The following is an 18,828-nucleotide window of genomic DNA, read 5'->3' as shown; positions in this document are numbered from 1 at the left end:
CACCTACCTCTCCAAGGATCCTGCTGCCATTTGCGACCAAACTGGGACTGAATCCTAGAATTCTGAGCTGGCACCAGCACCTAGCCTTCCGCCCCTGCATCCCCTGCCTCCCCTCCCTACGTTATACAGAAGAATGAAAGAATATTTACCTGTGACCCTGAGCAGTGTGCCAGGACCGAACACTTTGTTGCCCCAGCTATACCAGCCATACCCATCATACCACTCCCACTGTCTGAAAAGCTTGTACAGAAATCTCCCTTTGTGCCACCTTTTAAAATTGTGCCCACATTTTTTCAATATTTATATAAACATATAAAAAGTAGGTCCTGCTAACATTACACAAAGATGAACCTCAAGCAACATCACATCAGAGATGAACTTAGTCAAGAATGGATGAACTGACCTCTCTCTGCCTGGGCAGCTGGGTTGTGTCTTTCCATCTCGCTCACACGCATTGGAGAATATGGTTTTACCTTCTCTCGACATTTTCCTGACCCTTAGAAATCTCTTCCCTTAAAAGACTTTGTCGTGCAATATCGCTTCTTTTATTAGAGTATAATTTGCAGTTATTATTTATTTTGTTTTTGAAGAGGAACAATAAAGTATTTAATAAATGAATCTTCAATATTTTTACATGTTTTTTTTCTTATTTCTAGGTATTGAGGGGTTGCTATCTTGTTTGACTGTAGGTAAATTCTTTCCAGAATCCAAGCCCCACTGATGGTAGACCAGATGAGTAGTTACAGTCTGAAATATTAATAATAATCTCTTAATCTATTCATTCCTGAAAGACTGCCTGTTTGAACATGAAATTACCCCAACAGTTTCCAGGCATTGATTTAAAATCCTGAGATGCTCGTGGGGTGCCAGGGTGGCCCAGTCGGTTAAACGTCCGACTTTAGCTCAGGTTGCAATCTCACAGTTTGTGGGTTCAGGCCCCACGTCGGGCTCTGTGCTGACAGCTCAGAGCCTGGAGCCTGCTTCGGATTTTGTGTCTCCTCCTCTCTCTGCCCCTCCCCTACTCATGCTTACTCTCTCTCTCTCAAAAATAAATAACATTACAAATTTTTTTAAATCAAATCAAATCAAATCAAATGCTGAGCTGCTCATCAGAGGATCCTGTCTGGTCTGGTCTTTCTGCCACTGCCCCGGCCTGAACAGAAAGGCAGCTGTGGGTCATGCGGCCAAGTCCTGCTTGTAGGTCACCTGCTCCAGCTGTCCTGCCCAAGTCAGTGTTTCTGGCGCACTTGATGCCGATGCGGAAAGAAGACTGAATGCGATGGTGTGGAAAGGACTTGTCATTTTATAGCAATACCCTAAGAATCACATTTTGAAAATCTAATGAATGCGTATTCAGCATGACTTACTGGATATTTTGGGGGGAGGAGAGGCCATTTTAATGCCATGATTGGAAGCAGAAGCATTGTTTTCTGTATGAGGAGCAGTATAATTATGAACTATTACTAATTAAGCATTCAACTAAAGAGTCTATTTTATTTTTTAAAATTTTTTTTTAATGTTTATTTATTTTTTGACAGAGAGAGAGAGACAGAGCATGAGCGGGGGTGGGGCAGAGAGCGAGGGAGACACAGAATTGGAAGCAGGCCCCAGGCTCTGAGCTGTCAGCACAGAGCCCGACGCGGGTCTCCAACTCACAGACTGCGAGATCATGACCTGAGCCGAAGTCAGACGCTCAACCGACTGAGCCACCCAGGCACCCCTAAAGAGTCTATTTTAAAGGTCAGGCTGCACATGAGTAAATATCGACATATAAAAACATGGCTAAATGTTTCTAGTATCACATCATGGCCTACACCATGCATTCTGGGATGGACAGGTCTCTATTCGATCTCACTTTTTTGACATAGTAACTCGCCATGTGAGTTAAGGCAAATGACTGAACTTCTCCAGACCCCACTTTCCACACCTGTGAACTTGGAATACGAGGATTTTCTGTATAGGGCTGTTGAGGAATGAATGAGATAAGGCGCTGAAACTAGTCAGCATGGTATCTGGCCCTCAGTGAAACGTAGCTAATATTATTATTCTCTTCAAGGGGGTGGTTTCAGGCCATTTTATCCAAATTTTCCACCAAACAAAACATCTGGATTTTATAAGCAATAGGTATTATACAAATTAATAAAGAGAGCTCATGAATCCAAGACTTTCTCTGTCTTACAGCTACATGCCGAAAAGGGATTGTGGCCTGAAGAAGCCACGATCTAGAATACTTGTCCTGTAGACCAAAAGCTTTTTGAGTGTTGGGGCTGTGTCTTTTTTACTCTTCATCTCTAGCATCCAACACGGAAACTGTGTTCAATAAGTGTTTCCTGAGATAATAAATGAACAAATGAAAACGTAAACCCAGGCAGACGGACTTTTTCTATGGACTTTGGAGTTGAAATGGTTTATTGAGCTCACAAAATCCATTAAACTGGACTGTCGCTAGGCAATATCACGAGACTCACAATAGCACAAATTTCGACTAGTCTCAGGCTGCCCTCTAAGAAGCTAGAGTAATAAGAATTAATGGGATTATTGACATTTTGTAGTCATTTACTGTAAGAGTAAATTATTTTTCAACTGCTAAAAGCTGAAAGCAAAAGCAGTTACAGAATTTGGCAGGTTATTAGAGAAAGAAGCACTAGTCATTAAGAACGGAGCACTATTCATACTAAAAGGAACTTAATCAAAGTGTCTGTCTCTTCAGAGACCATCTACAAAAAAAGCAGCTTGAACCATTAACTCACACCAATGGTTTATAGACACAGTCCTAAAAATCATTTTAATTTCAAGACTGAGTCTATTTTTGTGTGTATATTTTTCTAAAAGTAGAAGTTCGCTCCACTTGCAAGCAGAGAAGTTAATAACCGTTTGCAAAGTAGTTTTATTTCCATGTAGAGTGGCTGTAGCTGCGAAATTGCTGCCCATAAGCTGCTCTGATCCTAAATTGTTTTTTTCTAAAAAACATGTATCAGTTTTTTTATTCACACGATCAAAGCAGAACAAAGTTACTTACCCGGGGGAGTTACTATGACCTTAGTTCCTTCTGCAAATACCATGATCCAGCCTGATTCATCACACTGGTTAGAACTTCTACAAAAATGTCAGCCTTGTCCTGAGCCTCATGGCATGACTGGCAAGTAGAAACCTGGTCCTGGCAACTTGATCTTCTGAGTTCCCTTGGAAGTCCTTGAATATAGGCTTCATGGCGTCTGACATTTTATAAATTTTCCTCAGATTAGTTGGCAAAAATGTCTGTTTTCCAAGGAGCCAGTAATTACTGAAAGTGCTGATAGAAAATGGAAACAATGAAAGCACCAGTAAAAAAGAGAGATTGGAAGTAACTAGGCAACCAACCAGTTATCTAAATTACCAGGAAAAGTGTTCAGAGAATTAAGATGTTTTGATTTCCAGGTGTTCGAGTGTGTGAAACTGCTTAGAGATCTCATCAAAGGCAAAAAACCCTTCTGTTCTCACAAACACCAAGCCTGCTCCGTTAGCAATCTGGGATTGTGTTTCTGAAAGAGGAAACTCTTCAGTAACCAGAAATACAAACATACCAACAGAAATATACTTGAGAAGTGTGAACAGTGTTCTCCATTTTAAAATCAGCTACTTTTACCATTTGACAAGATGATTCTCTACCACACAGTGCAAAAATGAAAAATAATTTGTTAGGACATTTTTTCCTGGAATAAAAGAAAATTGTAGAAGTCCGTCTTCTATGAAATACTAGATTCCTATTTAAACCATAATTTGAAAACAAAATCCAGTTCTCTGATATGTTGAAAAAAAGAAGCCTCTTGGAAGTTATTCTGTGGTCTTTGGAAATGCACATGTAGCCCTATCTCTGTGGTTAACTAGCTTTGGACAAGACATTTGCCATCTCTGGGTTCCCATGTCTCCGCTTGTGTGGGCACTGGGCTATGTGTGTCCAACAGGCCCTTCCTCTTCCAACAGCTCATAAACCTGTGATTAAGAGCAGGAAAGGGCCTGCTGTGGTTGCTCAAGTGAGAAAGGAGTTGAGGGTTAGTAATAAAGAAGGTTTTCTTACAAGTCCTTCTGACTCTATGACATTGTGAGATCCCAGCAGGTACACTAGCAGGTATCTTCATCAGACTGGAGGACCTTACTGATTACCAGGTAAAAGACTCTGTTGCCTTTCCCGTGTGTGTACAAGCCAGAAATGGTAATATTGGTTGAGCCATACAGGATTCATTTCAGAGCCTCTGCTTCTTTTGGTTGTTACTGGTGGACGATGGTCTTCGAGAGAGTAACTCAGACTGCTTACAATGTATATAAACTGTTCTTTCTGTTAGGTAAAGGAGAGTCGATCCTGAGGGATGCTTATTTTGGTGTCTCCATTTGGAAAGCATGGGAGTGAAATCAGAAGCACTTGAACAAGTTGAAAGTGGACATAAAAACAGTGAAAAGACAGTCAACCTACAAGCCCAAGCCAAAGACACACAAATCCATGGGGTTGGCATTGCCAGTAACTAGTCAGAATGGTCTCTAAGTGGGGGGCATGAATCAGGACTGGGGAATCAGTGGCAGCCCTCATTTTTCAGAGGCAAGGAAGGAGAGGAAGATTTACTTTAGAAACAATGGCATACTTCCTCAGTAAGACCTATGTCAGTGTTATTTTATTATGTTCCTGTATAAAGAAATATGAGATCCCAGAAGACCTCACCAAGACATCTGTGTAATAATAATTCAATATTATCTTCCCTTTGGGGTAAATACCTTCACATTTTTCCTTTAGGTTTTGCTTCAAACACATGTACCCTTAAGCTCTTTTTCATCTCTGAGTTATATATTTTTCACCAAATTTTGTGAGTGTGGGAGCTATATGGCTATCATGAGAATTGGAAGAAAACTCTTACTACTATGTAATAAGAAATGAGATAATAACCCCAAAATATTATGCAGAAGTATCTACATTTTATAGGACCACATTTTGTTCGTGGACCACATTTTCACTTGAGGAAATACACAATGCATTTTAGAGGCTGGTCTGGCTTTTGTTGGTACCAGTGTATTATTATACATTCTTCCTTAAGACCCATTTTTATTTGGCATTCAAAAATGCTGTGTTTCCTTTTTTCTTGGTAATAGATGGTATGAGTTGTGTTATAAAAATGTCTCCACTTGAGGATGGTGTCAGGAGAAGTGGTTGAATACTGGGCTGATCACAGAGCACATGTGAGGGCTGATGTGGTAAGAGGAAGGGGTGCTCTGAGCACACAGCGAGGACCCATAGATGGCAGAGAAAGGGACCCACAGCATTTACCCCAAATCATCCTGCAAAATAAGACTACTAACCTATTTTATCAGCAGAGTTTTCTCATTACTGTGCATTTGTTACCATCCAATGATATTAGTATAAAGAAGCCATTTTCTTGTTAAAGGATTATCGTCCTTCACCAGTTCAAATTAGAGAGTGGGAGGTGGGGGGTAATTCTTACAGTTCTCTTCTTCTATGACTTATGAATTATATGCTTTCTTTCTCTGCCTCTGTCATATTCTCTCTCTCTCTCTCTCTCTCTCTCTCCTTCTCTCTCTCTCTCTCATCCTTCCATTGCAGTTCGGGTGATTTCTAATGGCCTATCTTTATGTTAACTAATTCTTGCCTTATATCTCTTAAATCCACTGATGAGCCTTTCAGGGCATTCTTCATGTCTGTTACGATGTTTTTTATTTCTTGCATTTCCTTTGATTCTTTCCATCTTTCTAATGAAATGATTTGCCTGATCTTGCATCTTGTTTACTTTTCCTATTAGATTAGATCCTTTAAAGTGTTCATCAAAATTATTTTAAGTTCCCTGATGGTTCCAACAACTCTGTCATGTCTCAGTCTGGTTCTGGTGACTGGTCTGTGTCCTCACACTGTGTTTCTTCTTGACTTGCTGAGTCAAGAGTCTGAGTGTTTGGCTGGAAGCTGGCTACGTTGTGTGGTAGAATAGATACGGAGGTAAATATATTTTGTGCTTGAAAATGAGCACACCTTTCCACTTTGGCCTTTAGTGTGGGGCTTTCTGTTAACTATTCAGGAGGTAGACTGGGTTTGGAGCTGGTTGTTGCTAAGTTATCGGGTTGAAATGTGTTATTGTCAGAGTCCAGACACTTAAAAATTCTCTAATTGTACTTTGTCTCTTCACTTGTCTTTGAGTCTTCCCTTTGTTCTGATCCCCAGAGAAATTCTGTCTCTCAAAGTTCTCTTAGCTCTATTCTACTGTTACTTTCACTCAGTTTGCTACCTTGGAGGTGAAAGGTCACAAAGGGAGACATTCTCTGGTATTTTTAGTAAGTCTCATTTTGAAGCAGATACAATGAAACTGGGTCTTAATGTCACAGTCTTCACAAGTATTCCTGCCTCTTCTTCAGAGATGGAACATTTTCAATCCTTGTTCCTCTCCTCCCAGGGCAGGAAGTACCCACCTACTTCAGGTCGTGGGTTTGATGCCTATCCTTCTGCAGATGACCTCTTGTTACCTTGGGACATAGGGGAGATGTTCTGGAAAAAGTTTTGGTGGTTGCCTCCTTTGCCTTCTCTCAACCGCAGCAGATTCCACCGGCACCTCCCCTGCAGATGAAGTCACCTCTTGTCTCCAGGGGTAATGGGGTGGATCGGGTCTGGGTGGATTTCAGCGGTAGTTGCTGTTTCCCTCCTGCAGCACCAAGGGGGAGCTTTGTCTGGATTGTCCCTGGTCTTCCCTGCAAGAATTTTATGGGATTCCTCCAGAAGAAGCTTAAAAGGTGATGGAAAACCCTCTGTTTATGGTTCCAAGGGTTCACACACCCCCCCCACTAGTCTATACTGTCTGATATTTTCTAAGTAAATATGTTTGACAACATCTATCCAAGGTGAGAAATTCTCACATCCTATGTCTCCCTGAAAGTGCCTGTCTGCCTCCAGTTTTTGTGTAAGTCACTTACCTACAACCTCAGTTCTCTGATGGATTCAAACAAAGTATTAAATCTCAGTTTGTCCCGATTTTTTAATGTTTATTTATTTATTTTGAGGGTGGCATGGAGGGACAGAAAGAGGGAGAGAGAGAGAATCCCAAGCAGACTCTGCACTGTCAGCACAGAGCCCGATGTGGAGTTTGACCTCACCAACTGCGAGATCATGACCTGAGCCAAAATCCAGAGTCAGAACGAACCATCCAAGCCCCCTGTTGTGCTTTTTGAGTGTTTCTGTAAGATGGGAGCTGTGACATTTCCAGCTCTCTGTATCTCTAAGCCCATGTGGGTCCTTTTTCTTCCTTTTTTTTTTGGTTTGTTTCTTTAATGTAAATTGTTATTTACATTAAAATTCTTCTATCAGAAGAAGAGAAGTAAATTTCAGTTGAGTTCTGCCCAATTACCATTATATCTCTTTCCAATTTTTAATTGAATTTCTTTTATTATTATTGAGTCTTGAGACTTCTCTCTGTATTCTGGACATCAATCTTTTCTCTACATGTATTTTCAGAATATTTTCTTTTAAGCTGTAGCTTTTCTTTCCATTTTCTTGAAATGTTCTATTTTCTTTCCATTTCAGTCTTGAATAGAACAGAAATGCTAATATTGAGGAAGTGCAATTTATTAAATATTTCTTTTATGATTCTTGCTTTTTGTGTCCTATATGAGGAATCTTTCCCCAACCCAAGGTTACAAAGATTGTCTCCTATATTTTCATCAAGAAATGTTATTGTTACAGTTTTTACAGTTAGGCCTAGAATCCAGTTTTTTAATGTTTATTGGTTTATTTTGAGAGACAGAGAGAGCATAAGCGGGGGGGTGGGCAGAGAGAGAGAGAGGGAGAGAGAGAAAGAGAGAGAGGATCCCAAGCTGGCTCTACACTTGGCATGGAGTTGGACACAGGGCTCAAAGTCACAAGTTGCAAGATCATGACCTGAGCTGCAATCAAGAGTCAGACACTTCACCAACTGAGCCACCCAGGGGCCCCTAGAATTCACTTTTAGTTAATTTGTATATATAATGTTTGGTATGGATTGAGGTTTATTTATTTATTTATTTTTACATAGATGAACAATTGTTTCAAAATCAGTTGTAGAAAACTGTATTCTTTGTCCATTGGATTTCCCATGGATTTTGTCCATCTTTGTTAGGAGTTAGGTAAGCACTTCGGTGTTGCCCTATTTCTGGATTCTGTTCCTCTTACCTATGTGGGTATGATTTCACCCAAACCCCTTTGTCTTGACCATTGTAGCTTAATAGTAAGTGTTTAAACTCTTTTCAAAACAATTTTGGCAATGCTATGTTTTCTGTAATCCCATAGAAATTTTGCAACCAGTTTATTGATTTCTATGAAAAGTTTTCCTGGGATTTTGGTTGGGGTTACATTAAATCTATTTATCAGTTCAGAGAATGTTTGCCATCTTAACTATATTGAGTCTTCCAATCTATGAACATGGTACATCTCTTCATTTATTTACTTCTTCTCTGATTTCTGTCATTAAAGTTTTATTGTTTTCAGGGGCACCTGGGTGGCTCAGTTGGTTAAGCGTCCGACTTAGCCTCGGTCATGACCTCATGGTTTGTGGGTTCCGGCCCCAAGTCAGGCTCTGTGCTGACAGCTCAGAGCCTGGAGCCTGCTTTGGATTCTGTGTCTCCCTCTCTCTCTGTTCCTCCCCTGCTCACACACAATCTCTCTCTCTCAAAAATAAATAAACATTAAATTTTTTTAAAAAGTTTTATTGTTTTTAGCATACAAATCTGTTTTTGCTCAAATTTACTTCTATGTATTATAGAGGTTTTTTGACATTGTTTTTGTTGGTATTGTAAATGATACTATTTTGTAAATTTCTGTTTCCAAATGTGAATTGCCAGGATATGAATTACAATTGATTATTCATCTCACATTCTATTGTACTTTGTATAGTCCTCCGTTAGGTGTATGTGCCATCATTTATTCCACCACTGTCCCTATGTTTGGATATTTATATCATTCCCAACATTTTGCAGTTACACAATGAATAACTTTATCCATTTGTATTTTCACATTTTTGAAAGTTGTGCCTTTAGAGTATATTTCTAAAAAGTGTTTTTACTTGACAGATAAATGCATATAAACTTTTGTTGTATATTTCCAAATTTCCCCACAAAATGATTGTATTTTGCACCAATGTATGATTGCCCGTTTTCTCCCACCGCTTCACCAACAGAATGTATTGTTAAACTTTTAAACTCTTGCCAATCTCATGAGTAAGAAATGGTATCTCACTGTAGTTTTTATGGGTACCCAGAAAATCAAGGGAGGCAGCCTTGATTGTGTGCTGGTTTGGGGATGATGAGATTGCCTTATTTCCTTCGCACACCCTGTGCCCCTCCCAGGGTTGCATACAGTACATAGGAAAAGACGCCTTTTGTGTTCAGTATGAAACCTTTCACCTTCTGGTTTCAGGGCGGAGTGATGTGAAACAGTGCAGCAATTTCCAATAACTATATCCAATACTGAGATCCCTATTGATATTGTTTGGATGCCACAATAATTCCAAAGGCGTGAGCAGTAGAATGCATTTAAAAACTTAATTTGGCCCCCACAATATAGATGCAATGCCAGAAAATCCTAATTTCAATGTCCTATTATTCACTTGTTTGGGACAACACCAGATAGACTAGAGTGTAGACTGGGTCATGGCTTGAAGTCTGCCTAGACCTCGTAGCCTCTCTCATGAATATGTCAATACCTAGATCTTCTAGAAGTAATTTTGGTATGGGATAACTACATTGATAGTGCTATTTTTTTTAGCATTTATTATCTTTTAGGTGCCATGCCTTATATATATTATTTCACTTTCTCATCTAAAAGGTCTAGACCTTTGAGATGTTATTATATTCACTGTTGTACAGATGAGGAAAGTGCAGCCAACAGATGTTAACTCGTGTATCCAGAGTCACAAAGCTGGTACCTATGGGAGCCCGGATGCATACTGGGAACTCAGTGAAAAAATTCTGTGGAAAAGGCAAAATATAATGATGACAATATAGGTCTTCCATTATTATAGCACTGTTGGGCAAACACCGTTTTCACTGTGGACCATTTATTTATAGTTTTACTCCTACAGTGTATACATATACAGATACACATAAAATTGTATAATTATATACAGAAAACTAATTTATACACATACGTAATTTTAAATTATATGTACACACACACACACACACACACACATATATATATATGTGGTCATTCACATATAGACTTGTATATACAATTTATCTTTATTATGATCTTATGAATATTTTTAGAGCTGAAATTTATAATTCAGTGTACACTTTAACATCTTAAAGTGTGTATTTTTCTTAATAAATTTATAGTATATCATTTTTAACATTTTAAAAATCAGCGAAAGTGCACAGAAATAAAAATTATCCATCACTGATGGATAATTTACCATCTTAAAACTTTTAAATTTACGTTTATTAATATACACACATTCACATAACTGAGAGCTGACCATATATGCAATTCTTTGCTCTTTTATGTTTCTCAACATTTCCAAGTTAGGATTTTCAACTTTATTCCTTAAAGTCACCATTTTTGGTAGACATCTAGTGTTTCATATTTTGAGTGCAACACTGATATGCTTCACCATTTGCCCACCATGGACACCCCCGGGAGGGTAATGAGAAGCTGATACAGCTTCAACCCTTTTGTATTACTCATAAATGACCCTGTACTTTTAGATCCTGACTTCTCCGACTGTGAAGTACGCAGGGAGCCTGCAGGAACCTTGTGAAACGAGATCGGCATTCAGGAGGCCTGGCTGAAGTTTGATTTTCTGCATTTGTAACAAGCTCCTAGGTGAAGTGGAGGCTGCTGGTCCATGAATCAAATGTTGGGCACCAAAAAGTTAGAAAACGCATCCAAATTATTTCATTTTCAAATAGGCAATAATAACCCATATACTCACTGCAATGCCCCAATATATTGAGCATGAGGCATGCCCCAAACGTCGTGAGAACTTTATAGATATTATTGACGTTACTTCTCTCAGGACCTCCTTCAGGTTAATATGTTTCCATTTTAAAATAAGGAAAATGAATCAGAGATATGTTATACAATTTATTCAGAATAAGTTCATAGATGGGGAGGGTGGCTATGTAATGAAGGGACATTGAAGAAACACTAAAAAATAGGGAAACATATAATAACAATAAATGTCACTCTCAGCGTATCATTCTACAGTGGTGATTGACAAACTTTTTCTGCAGAGGGCCAAATGGTAACATTTTAGGGTTTCTGAGTCTCTGTTGCAACTACTCAATCTGCAATGTATTGCAAAAGCCGCTATAGACAATTTATGAACATGTGGACAAGGTTGTGTTTCAGTAAAACTTTATTACAAAGCTAGGGACTGCTGGGTATGAATATAGTTTGCTGACTTCCTGTTCCATGGCAACCATTATGGTTAATTGTAGTGTTTTAGTGTTTTAGTGTTTTAGTGTTTTAGTGTGTGTGTGTGTGTGTGTTTTATAGGAGATACAGAGTAGTAATATTATTACACAGAAAATTAAAAATTCATTAACAATTTAAAGTGTGTCTTATAGGGGCACCTGGGTGGCTCAGTTGGTTAAGGGTCTGACTTTTGGTTTGGGCTCAGGTCATGATTTCACAGCTCGTGGGTTCCAGCCCCACACTGGGCTCTGCATTGAAAGTGTGGAGCCTGCTCTGGATTCTCTCTCTCTCTCTCTCTCTCTCTCTCTCTCTCTCTCTCTCAATCTCTCTTGCCCCTCCCCATTTGTGCTTGCTCTCTCTCTGTTTCTCTCAAAATAAATAAATTAATTAAAAAATAAAGTGTGTCATATATACAGGTATATTCTATATTGTTACATAAACAATCTCATCATTAAATGTACAAAATCAATACAACAGTGACTGTTATGTATACATAATAAAAAGCTTTTTGTTACAATGTGCAAAATATCTAAAGGTACCAAGAGAATTAAAACTACCTTTCCCGGGACATCCACTGTTGAAACTTTGAAGAATTCCTTTGTGTTTGTTTTTTTAATGTATTTGAGAGCTTACTATATAAACCATCTTGATGCTTCTTTGCTCAATAAACAGCTTTTGTTATGCCTATCTTTCCTCGTAGAAAAATTCTGGGGACCCAGAAGTCAGAAAAAAATTGACTGCATAATAAAATTCTCTGCAGAAAATTCTCTGCTGATTGTCTCTAAATATACACATTGGGGATCAATTTAAATAACTCTGTGTGGCTCCCAGGGATGGAATATGCTTCATATTTTTAAAAAAAAGAACGTAATCATTAAAAGGATGGTTAAATTCTCTATTTCTGTCCAACATGCCTGCTTCAAATGTTTTCTTTGTTTTGCTTTGCTTTGCTCATCAGATTTTGTAATCAGACAGATCTGGACTCAGATTCCAACTTGCTCCTTATTATCAGGGAACTTAATTTATCAAAGTATCAAATTTCTAAAATATCTATAAAATTGAGACAATGATAATAATTAATAGTTATCTCACAATATTGTTATTAGAATTACATAACAAAAAGTATATGAAGTACTTAACACAGCACATAGTACATAAGGAATGCTCAATTAACATTAGCTATTAGTATACTTATATCAAAATATCACACTATATTTCTTCATTTTCATATGGAACTGAGCTTTTTTATTTTTATTTTTATTTAAAAAAATTTTTTTAATGTTTTTATTTATTTTTGAGACAGAGAGAGACAGAGCATGAGCGGGGGAGAGGCAGAGAGAGAGGGAGACACAGAATCTGAAGCAGACTCCAGGCTCTGAGCTGTCAGCACAGAGCCCAATGCAGGGCTCGAACTCATGGACTGTGAGATCGTGACCTGAGCTGAAGTCGGAGGCTTAACCGACTGAGCCACCCAGGTGCCCCGGAACGGAGCTTCTTGAGAGAATGAGTACACATTCAACTCTGTACACATAAACTAATTAATTCTTTGTTTTTGGTTTGGATGAACAAAAAAAGAAGTAGAGTCAAAGGAATCTGTTGACCCATTGACTGCAAATTCTATGGCTTTCAGAATATAACTTCAGATTTTTGGCAATCATTCTGGAACTTGAATTTAGAAGTTCAAAAAAAAAAAAAAGGCAACAGAACCACAATAGGCTGGAATGATCAGGTTGTGACTGAAACAGTTAAATACAATTGACTCAAAAGTGACAAAACAAGTAGGTTAAGAAACTACAGAAAAGATGGATCAGGTAAAACAAGGGCGGGAGGTGGATTTTGTTAACATTCTGAAAGTGACAGGCATTTCTCTAGTCTTAGTTATTTAATAAGAACTGGCATTGTTTCACTCCTGTACATTTGTTTATTGTATTAACATCCAGAACACAGAACTGGATACATCATAGTATCAGTTCATAAAGCACTATAATCATTTATCTACACATGGATCTCTTTTATGTTATTTATTTTTTTTAATTTATATGTTGATAACTTACTGAAAAAGTCAATAAATCCATTATTTAACAGAAGGGAAAAAAAACATTACAAATAATCTACATGCTCCTTTCTTAGTTCATCAAATAGAAAGGCACAGAATTTAATGATAATCTCTCAACACTTATCCAGTTTCCTGTTTTGTTACTGAAGGAACGGGCCACATCTTGTTCTGTTAGAGATGGGACCTTGGTGGCTTTGTGGAAACTGAAATGAAACAAACTAGATAAAATCTTCCCCCTACTCCCCAGCTTGTTCTACTAAGTTAGAACTAACATAACCCACTTATTTGACCATCTGCTTGATTTCTTCCTTTTGCTCCTCCAGAAGGACTGTCCACCTCCGGTTACCTTGTCCTGTGCGTTACGAGGTGGACCCTCATGGACTGCATGGATGGGTTTCCTTATTCTCTGGTTGCTATTTGGAAACAGTCAGTGGAAGCATCAGGAGGAGGCTGGGAGTTGGGAGCAGAGTGAGCTCAGGGTTCCCTCCCTGACGGTTGGGTTGGCTGCAGCGTCCCCCGGGGCCCAACATATAAGGTCATCTACCCCAGTGACAGAGCTTTATGCTCAGGAAATAAAAAGGTGCAGGTGGGAGTGGCCATTCCCTTTTATACCAATTAGCCCACTGGAGGAATCTGTTTCTTTTCTCCCAGGGCCCTGGATCCACAGGCTTGGAAATCTAGTGCTCAAGAAGGAATGCTTTTGTCCGGTGACATGGTGATGATTTTTTAAACTTCAATTTGGATTTGCCACCATTAAAGAGAAATCAGAGCAAAGATGCCCATTAGTGGAATACATAGGGGTTAGTCTCAGGGGGTCACAGAGTAGGGTGGGGAAAGGTGGGGGGGAACAGAAGGTTCCAGCAGAATCCACCCTTAACGTCCCTCAGTATCCACACTTGTTCTTTGACTGGGAGACAAATCCACGCCCCCAAAGAAGGGGACCCCCAGAGTCCTAATCATAAGAGAATGAGGGAATCACCCTCCTGCAGCCCCTCATAAGACACTGGATTCAGACACGTGTCACCCGGGGGAAGGGGGTCACAACTCCGTCACCTGCACTGGCGCTGCTCCCACTGCTCTTCCGTGTCCCTGTCCCCTCCTGACGTCCCTCTGTCTCCCTCGCTGTGCCTTTCTCATTTCCTGTTGCTGTCCATCCCTCTGCGTCTGTCTCCATATCTCCCTTTCCAGCGGGGTCTCCTCCTTTTTTATTTCTCTCTATCTCTCCTCTGTCTCCTCCTGATCGCTCTCCCTCTCTCTGTTTCTCTCTACATGTCTCTTATTTGTCTCTGTGTTTCTGTCTCTGTTCATCTCTATCTACCACCTAGTTTCTATTTCTATTTCTCTCTCTCTTATCGACTTTACACACTCTCTCTCCTTCTACCTCTCCTTCCATGGTCACAGTAGCTACTTGAAATTCTTCGTTATTCTGACATCTGTGTATTTCCCTGTCTTCTGATGACCACTTCCTGTCCTCTCAGCGCCCTCTTCATAGGAGCCTCTTCTGTCCATTGTCCCTTCTCTCCACTTCTCTTCTCTGTCCCCTGGGGCCTGTGGGATGCAGGCCTGTGGTCAGTGCTAAGGGGGCAGGATGGGCCCAAGCTCACAAATGTACGTTTACTCCTTGGGTGTCTCCTGATGATCGCACCTGCCACATATCAAGTGATCAGAACGATGATGGCAGTGATAGAACTGTCCCCAACATTGCTGCCCTGGGGGACAAGGTCATCACATGCACATGAGTGCTTATATTTCTTTCAGCTGGTTGTGAGGTGTTACCTAGTGACAGTGTAAGAAATAGTCTCTTTATCGTGATTTATTATAATGTCCTACGATTTCATGACCTCGTAATGGGTCTCTCTAAGTTGTTTTGTGACCACAGTGAGGCAGGTCAGTAGTGTTCGTAACAAGCCATACCTCTCTGTATGGACTGGTTGGCCTCTGGCTGGTTTGTGTGGCCAAAGTGTCCTGGGTGAATCTCACCTTAGCCAAAAGGAGAAGGGCAGGAGGAAGAAATGACTCCAAACATAGACTTGTTTCCTCCTCCCCATAGGGGGTGTTTCCTCCCTGTACAAGGCCACTGTCCTCTCAGGCTGCACATCAAAAGCACAATGGATCCACGTGGAAAACTGAGATTGACATGGACTTGGGATCACTTCTCATGAGAGTGTCTTCATATTTATCTAACTTCTGTCTAACTAAACCATAATAATCAGATCTCAGAGACCCCTCTGTGGAGTCAGGCACTGAGAAGTTGCAGCAAGACGAGAGGGTTGGGTTGTATTAGGAAATGGGGATGACAAATGAGGGGACCACCCCCAAGAGGGAGGGAAGGTGACTTTCTGCCCCCTCAAACCGTCCCCACGCACAGACACACTTCCTGCACTTGCTGGAGGCCTTAACCTTGACCCGAGACTTCAGTAGAGGGTCCAGATGTTGTTTGGGCTCCTTCACACACAGGCATGTCTTAAATATAAATCTTCATCCACAAAAACAGAAGCTCATTGAGACAGAGGAAGATTTAGCAAATCTGAGAAACGAATTTACTTCCAATCATTTAGACTTCCCTTTCATTAATCATTTTTGCCAATGCTATTATGTCACATAAAGTTGGAATTTTCAATTGAAAATGCATTTAATTCAGCTTAGACCTCCTCAGAGAGCTTTATCTTCCCCCCACACAGCAGGGCCTTTCTGTTTGGGGCCAGAGAATCAGTAAATAGCTTTTCTTTTCTTTAATTTCTTTTCTTTCTTTTTTCGTTTGGTCAAGAAGTTGACTAACTTTATAAGAAGTTAGTGAACATAGTGATATATTTTTGGTATAATTTTGCTTTAATACAGAAATCAGTCACACAACTGTAGCAGTTAAACCTCCTCGCTTTACAGAGGAGAGAACAGAGGTCCAGGGAAGCTGGTCCCCAAATCCCATATGGAGTCACTTTCAAGGAGAAGGGGAAGGCGGAGGGCCCGGGGTCTCCTCCAGGGCTGATGCATGCACCTGCCCTGAGGATCATTTCCCCCACAGGAGAGTGAGCACCAGGCATGGGTGAGGGTGCTGCGAAGTTAGCCACACTGTTTCCTGGGTTTCTGATCAAAGAGTCTCTCTCTGCTCAGGAACCAGCGGTGGGTGGGGTGGCAACTTAGAAACTGGAGTCAGGAGCTACCTTTCAGTCTTGGCTTGCACCCATTTTGTGCGGAATCCCCAGAGAGTCTCTCGGCCTTGAAATTATTTGCACGATATTTTATTCCTGCATTCTTCAGGGGATGTGGTCAGAATCTTAAATGGTCATCCGGCACAGCTCTGTTCAATAGAAATAAGTGTAAGACAGAATTTGAGAGACAAATTAATAATTTCCTAACTGCTGTGTTAAAAACAAAGTTAAAGAAATAATTCTCGGACGAATTTTATTTAGTGAATGATACCCAAAATAGTATTTCAGTGTGCAATCAATACAGAAATTTTTAAGGATATATTTCATCTTTTTTTGTAGTCTCCAGAATATGATTTGTATGCTACACAAGCAGTCCATCGCAGCATGGACTAGTGCACTGGCTACATTTCAAGTGCTCAGTAGCCACATGGGGCTGGTGCCTGGTGCTCGTGGCTGCTGCCTTGAGCAGCTCAGATCCTGCTCCAGATGCTTCAGAAGCTCACCCTGGACGATCGTTAGAAAAGTGCCTCTAGGTGGACCTGGGAGGCTCAGTTTGCTAAGTGTCTGACTTTGGCTCAGATCATGATCTCATGGTTGGTGAGTTCTAGCTCCACCTAGGGCTCTGTGCTGATAGCTCAGAGTCCCTCTTGCGCTCTGCCCCTCCCCCAATCATACTCGGTCTCTCTCCCTCTCTCTTCCTCTTTCTCTCAAGAATAAATAAACATTTGGGGCGCCTGGGTGGCTCAGTCGGTTAAGCGTCCGACTGCAGCTCATGATCTCGTGGTTCGTGAGTTCGAGCCTCGCATTGTTCTCTGTGCTGACAGCTCGGAGCCTGGAGCCTGTTTCGGATTCTGTGTGTCCCTCTCTCTCTGACCCTTCCTCTCTCTGTCTCTCTCTCAAAAATAAATAAACATTAAAAAAAAGAATAAATAAACATTAAAAACAAAGTGCCTCCAGACTGGACAGCTCCCTGGTTCTGCACCAGGCTGCCCACCAGGGGCTGCCTCTTGGGTTATGCGCAGTGGACCCGCGGAGAGGGCGTGAGTGTCAGGGGTACTGACCGTTGACCCCAGGAAGCCCCAGGGACCCAGCAACCCTGGGAGGTCCGGGCCTGGAGCGCCCTGGGAGAGGGAGACTTTTTGCTCAGGGAGCAGAGCAGGGCGCGGGGCTGTGAGCTTCCCAGGCAGCACAGTAGTACACGCCCTCGTCGCTCTTCTGCAGCTTCTTCACTGACAGTTCACAGCTGTTGCTTTCCTCGCCTTTCTTGGCATCGATTTTGTCCACTTCCAAGCCCCCATACCTCTCCACATATAACCTTGACATGTCCAGCATGAGGATCCTCTTGGGCGCAGTCCCCTCCTGGTAGAGGTACCAGTGGATGTAGCTGACGTAGGCGCTGGCTTGGCAGGACAGGGTGGCCGAGCTGCCCACACGCCCCACGGCCACAGCCTGCTGAGTCAGACTGATCGCTGCCACGCCACCTGCAAGGGGGACAGCAGTGAGACGGAGAAAGATAGGAGCCTCAGCTCACCCCGCACCAGGGTCACCCCGCACCAGGGAAGGAGTCGGGACCTACCTGGAAACAGGAGGGCACACAGGAGGGCGAGGGGACCCAGCATGGTTCTGCTTCCCTGCTGGTGGGGAGAAGCCCAGGGTGACCTCCCAGCTGCACCTGCTGGACGGAGACTGACTGGGTGGGTGGCAGAGGGCAGGTTAGGCTCTGAGCTCTGCTTCCCTGAGGCACCTGCAGGCACTGGTGAGAGAGAGGCAGGAGGGAGGGGGGAGGGAGGAGCCAGAGGGCAGGGACAGGTCTGACCACAAGGGGGAGAGGGACCACCAGTGGTCAGGGTGCTAAGAAACACTGAAGAACTTTGGTGCAGTAAGAGCACCACTAATAATAGCAATTTTTGATTGGACATTGACTTTGTTTGAGCAGAGCACTAATAGGTTTCTGCTCAGTGTCTCTTCCAAGGCTGCATGCCTAAGGCGAATCAGGTGGGATGACAGCCGGGTCTGGCTGGAGACAAATCCTAAGCCTCAAATGGCCACCTGGCACTCACAGAGCAATGGGTGTGTGGCCTGCCTGGGGGGCAGGGACAAGCAGAGCAGCAATTCCCCCCTAAAAGGCACGGGGCTCCTGAGCAGGCACTGGAGCATTGTCCCCAGAGGTGGCATCAGGAGATTAAATGCCCTATGCAGTCATGGGCGAG

At 41.6% G+C, this 18,828-nt stretch overlaps 1 gene segment (V, D, J or C); it reads right to left on the bottom strand.

The window, feature by feature from the left end:
- Positions 1–18,474, bottom strand: part of LOC124524572 (T cell receptor gamma constant 1-like) — a 30,101-nt gene extending 11,627 nt beyond the window's left edge. Inside the window, 3 exon segments of the C gene segment in view lie at positions 3,020–3,083; positions 17,795–18,099; positions 18,195–18,474. Coding sequence covers positions 3,020–3,083; positions 17,795–18,099; positions 18,195–18,237 — 412 coding nt within the window.
- Between the last annotated feature and the right edge of the window lie 354 nt (positions 18,475–18,828).

Source organism: Lynx rufus, unplaced genomic scaffold (assembly GCF_022079265.1).
Source record: "Lynx rufus isolate CCGP_SWC_20201006 ecotype Redwood Valley unplaced genomic scaffold, mLynRuf1.p SCAF_4, whole genome shotgun sequence".
Lineage (NCBI taxonomy): Eukaryota > Metazoa > Chordata > Mammalia > Carnivora > Felidae > Lynx > Lynx rufus.
This window is presented reverse-complemented; position numbering and strand designations above follow the sequence as displayed.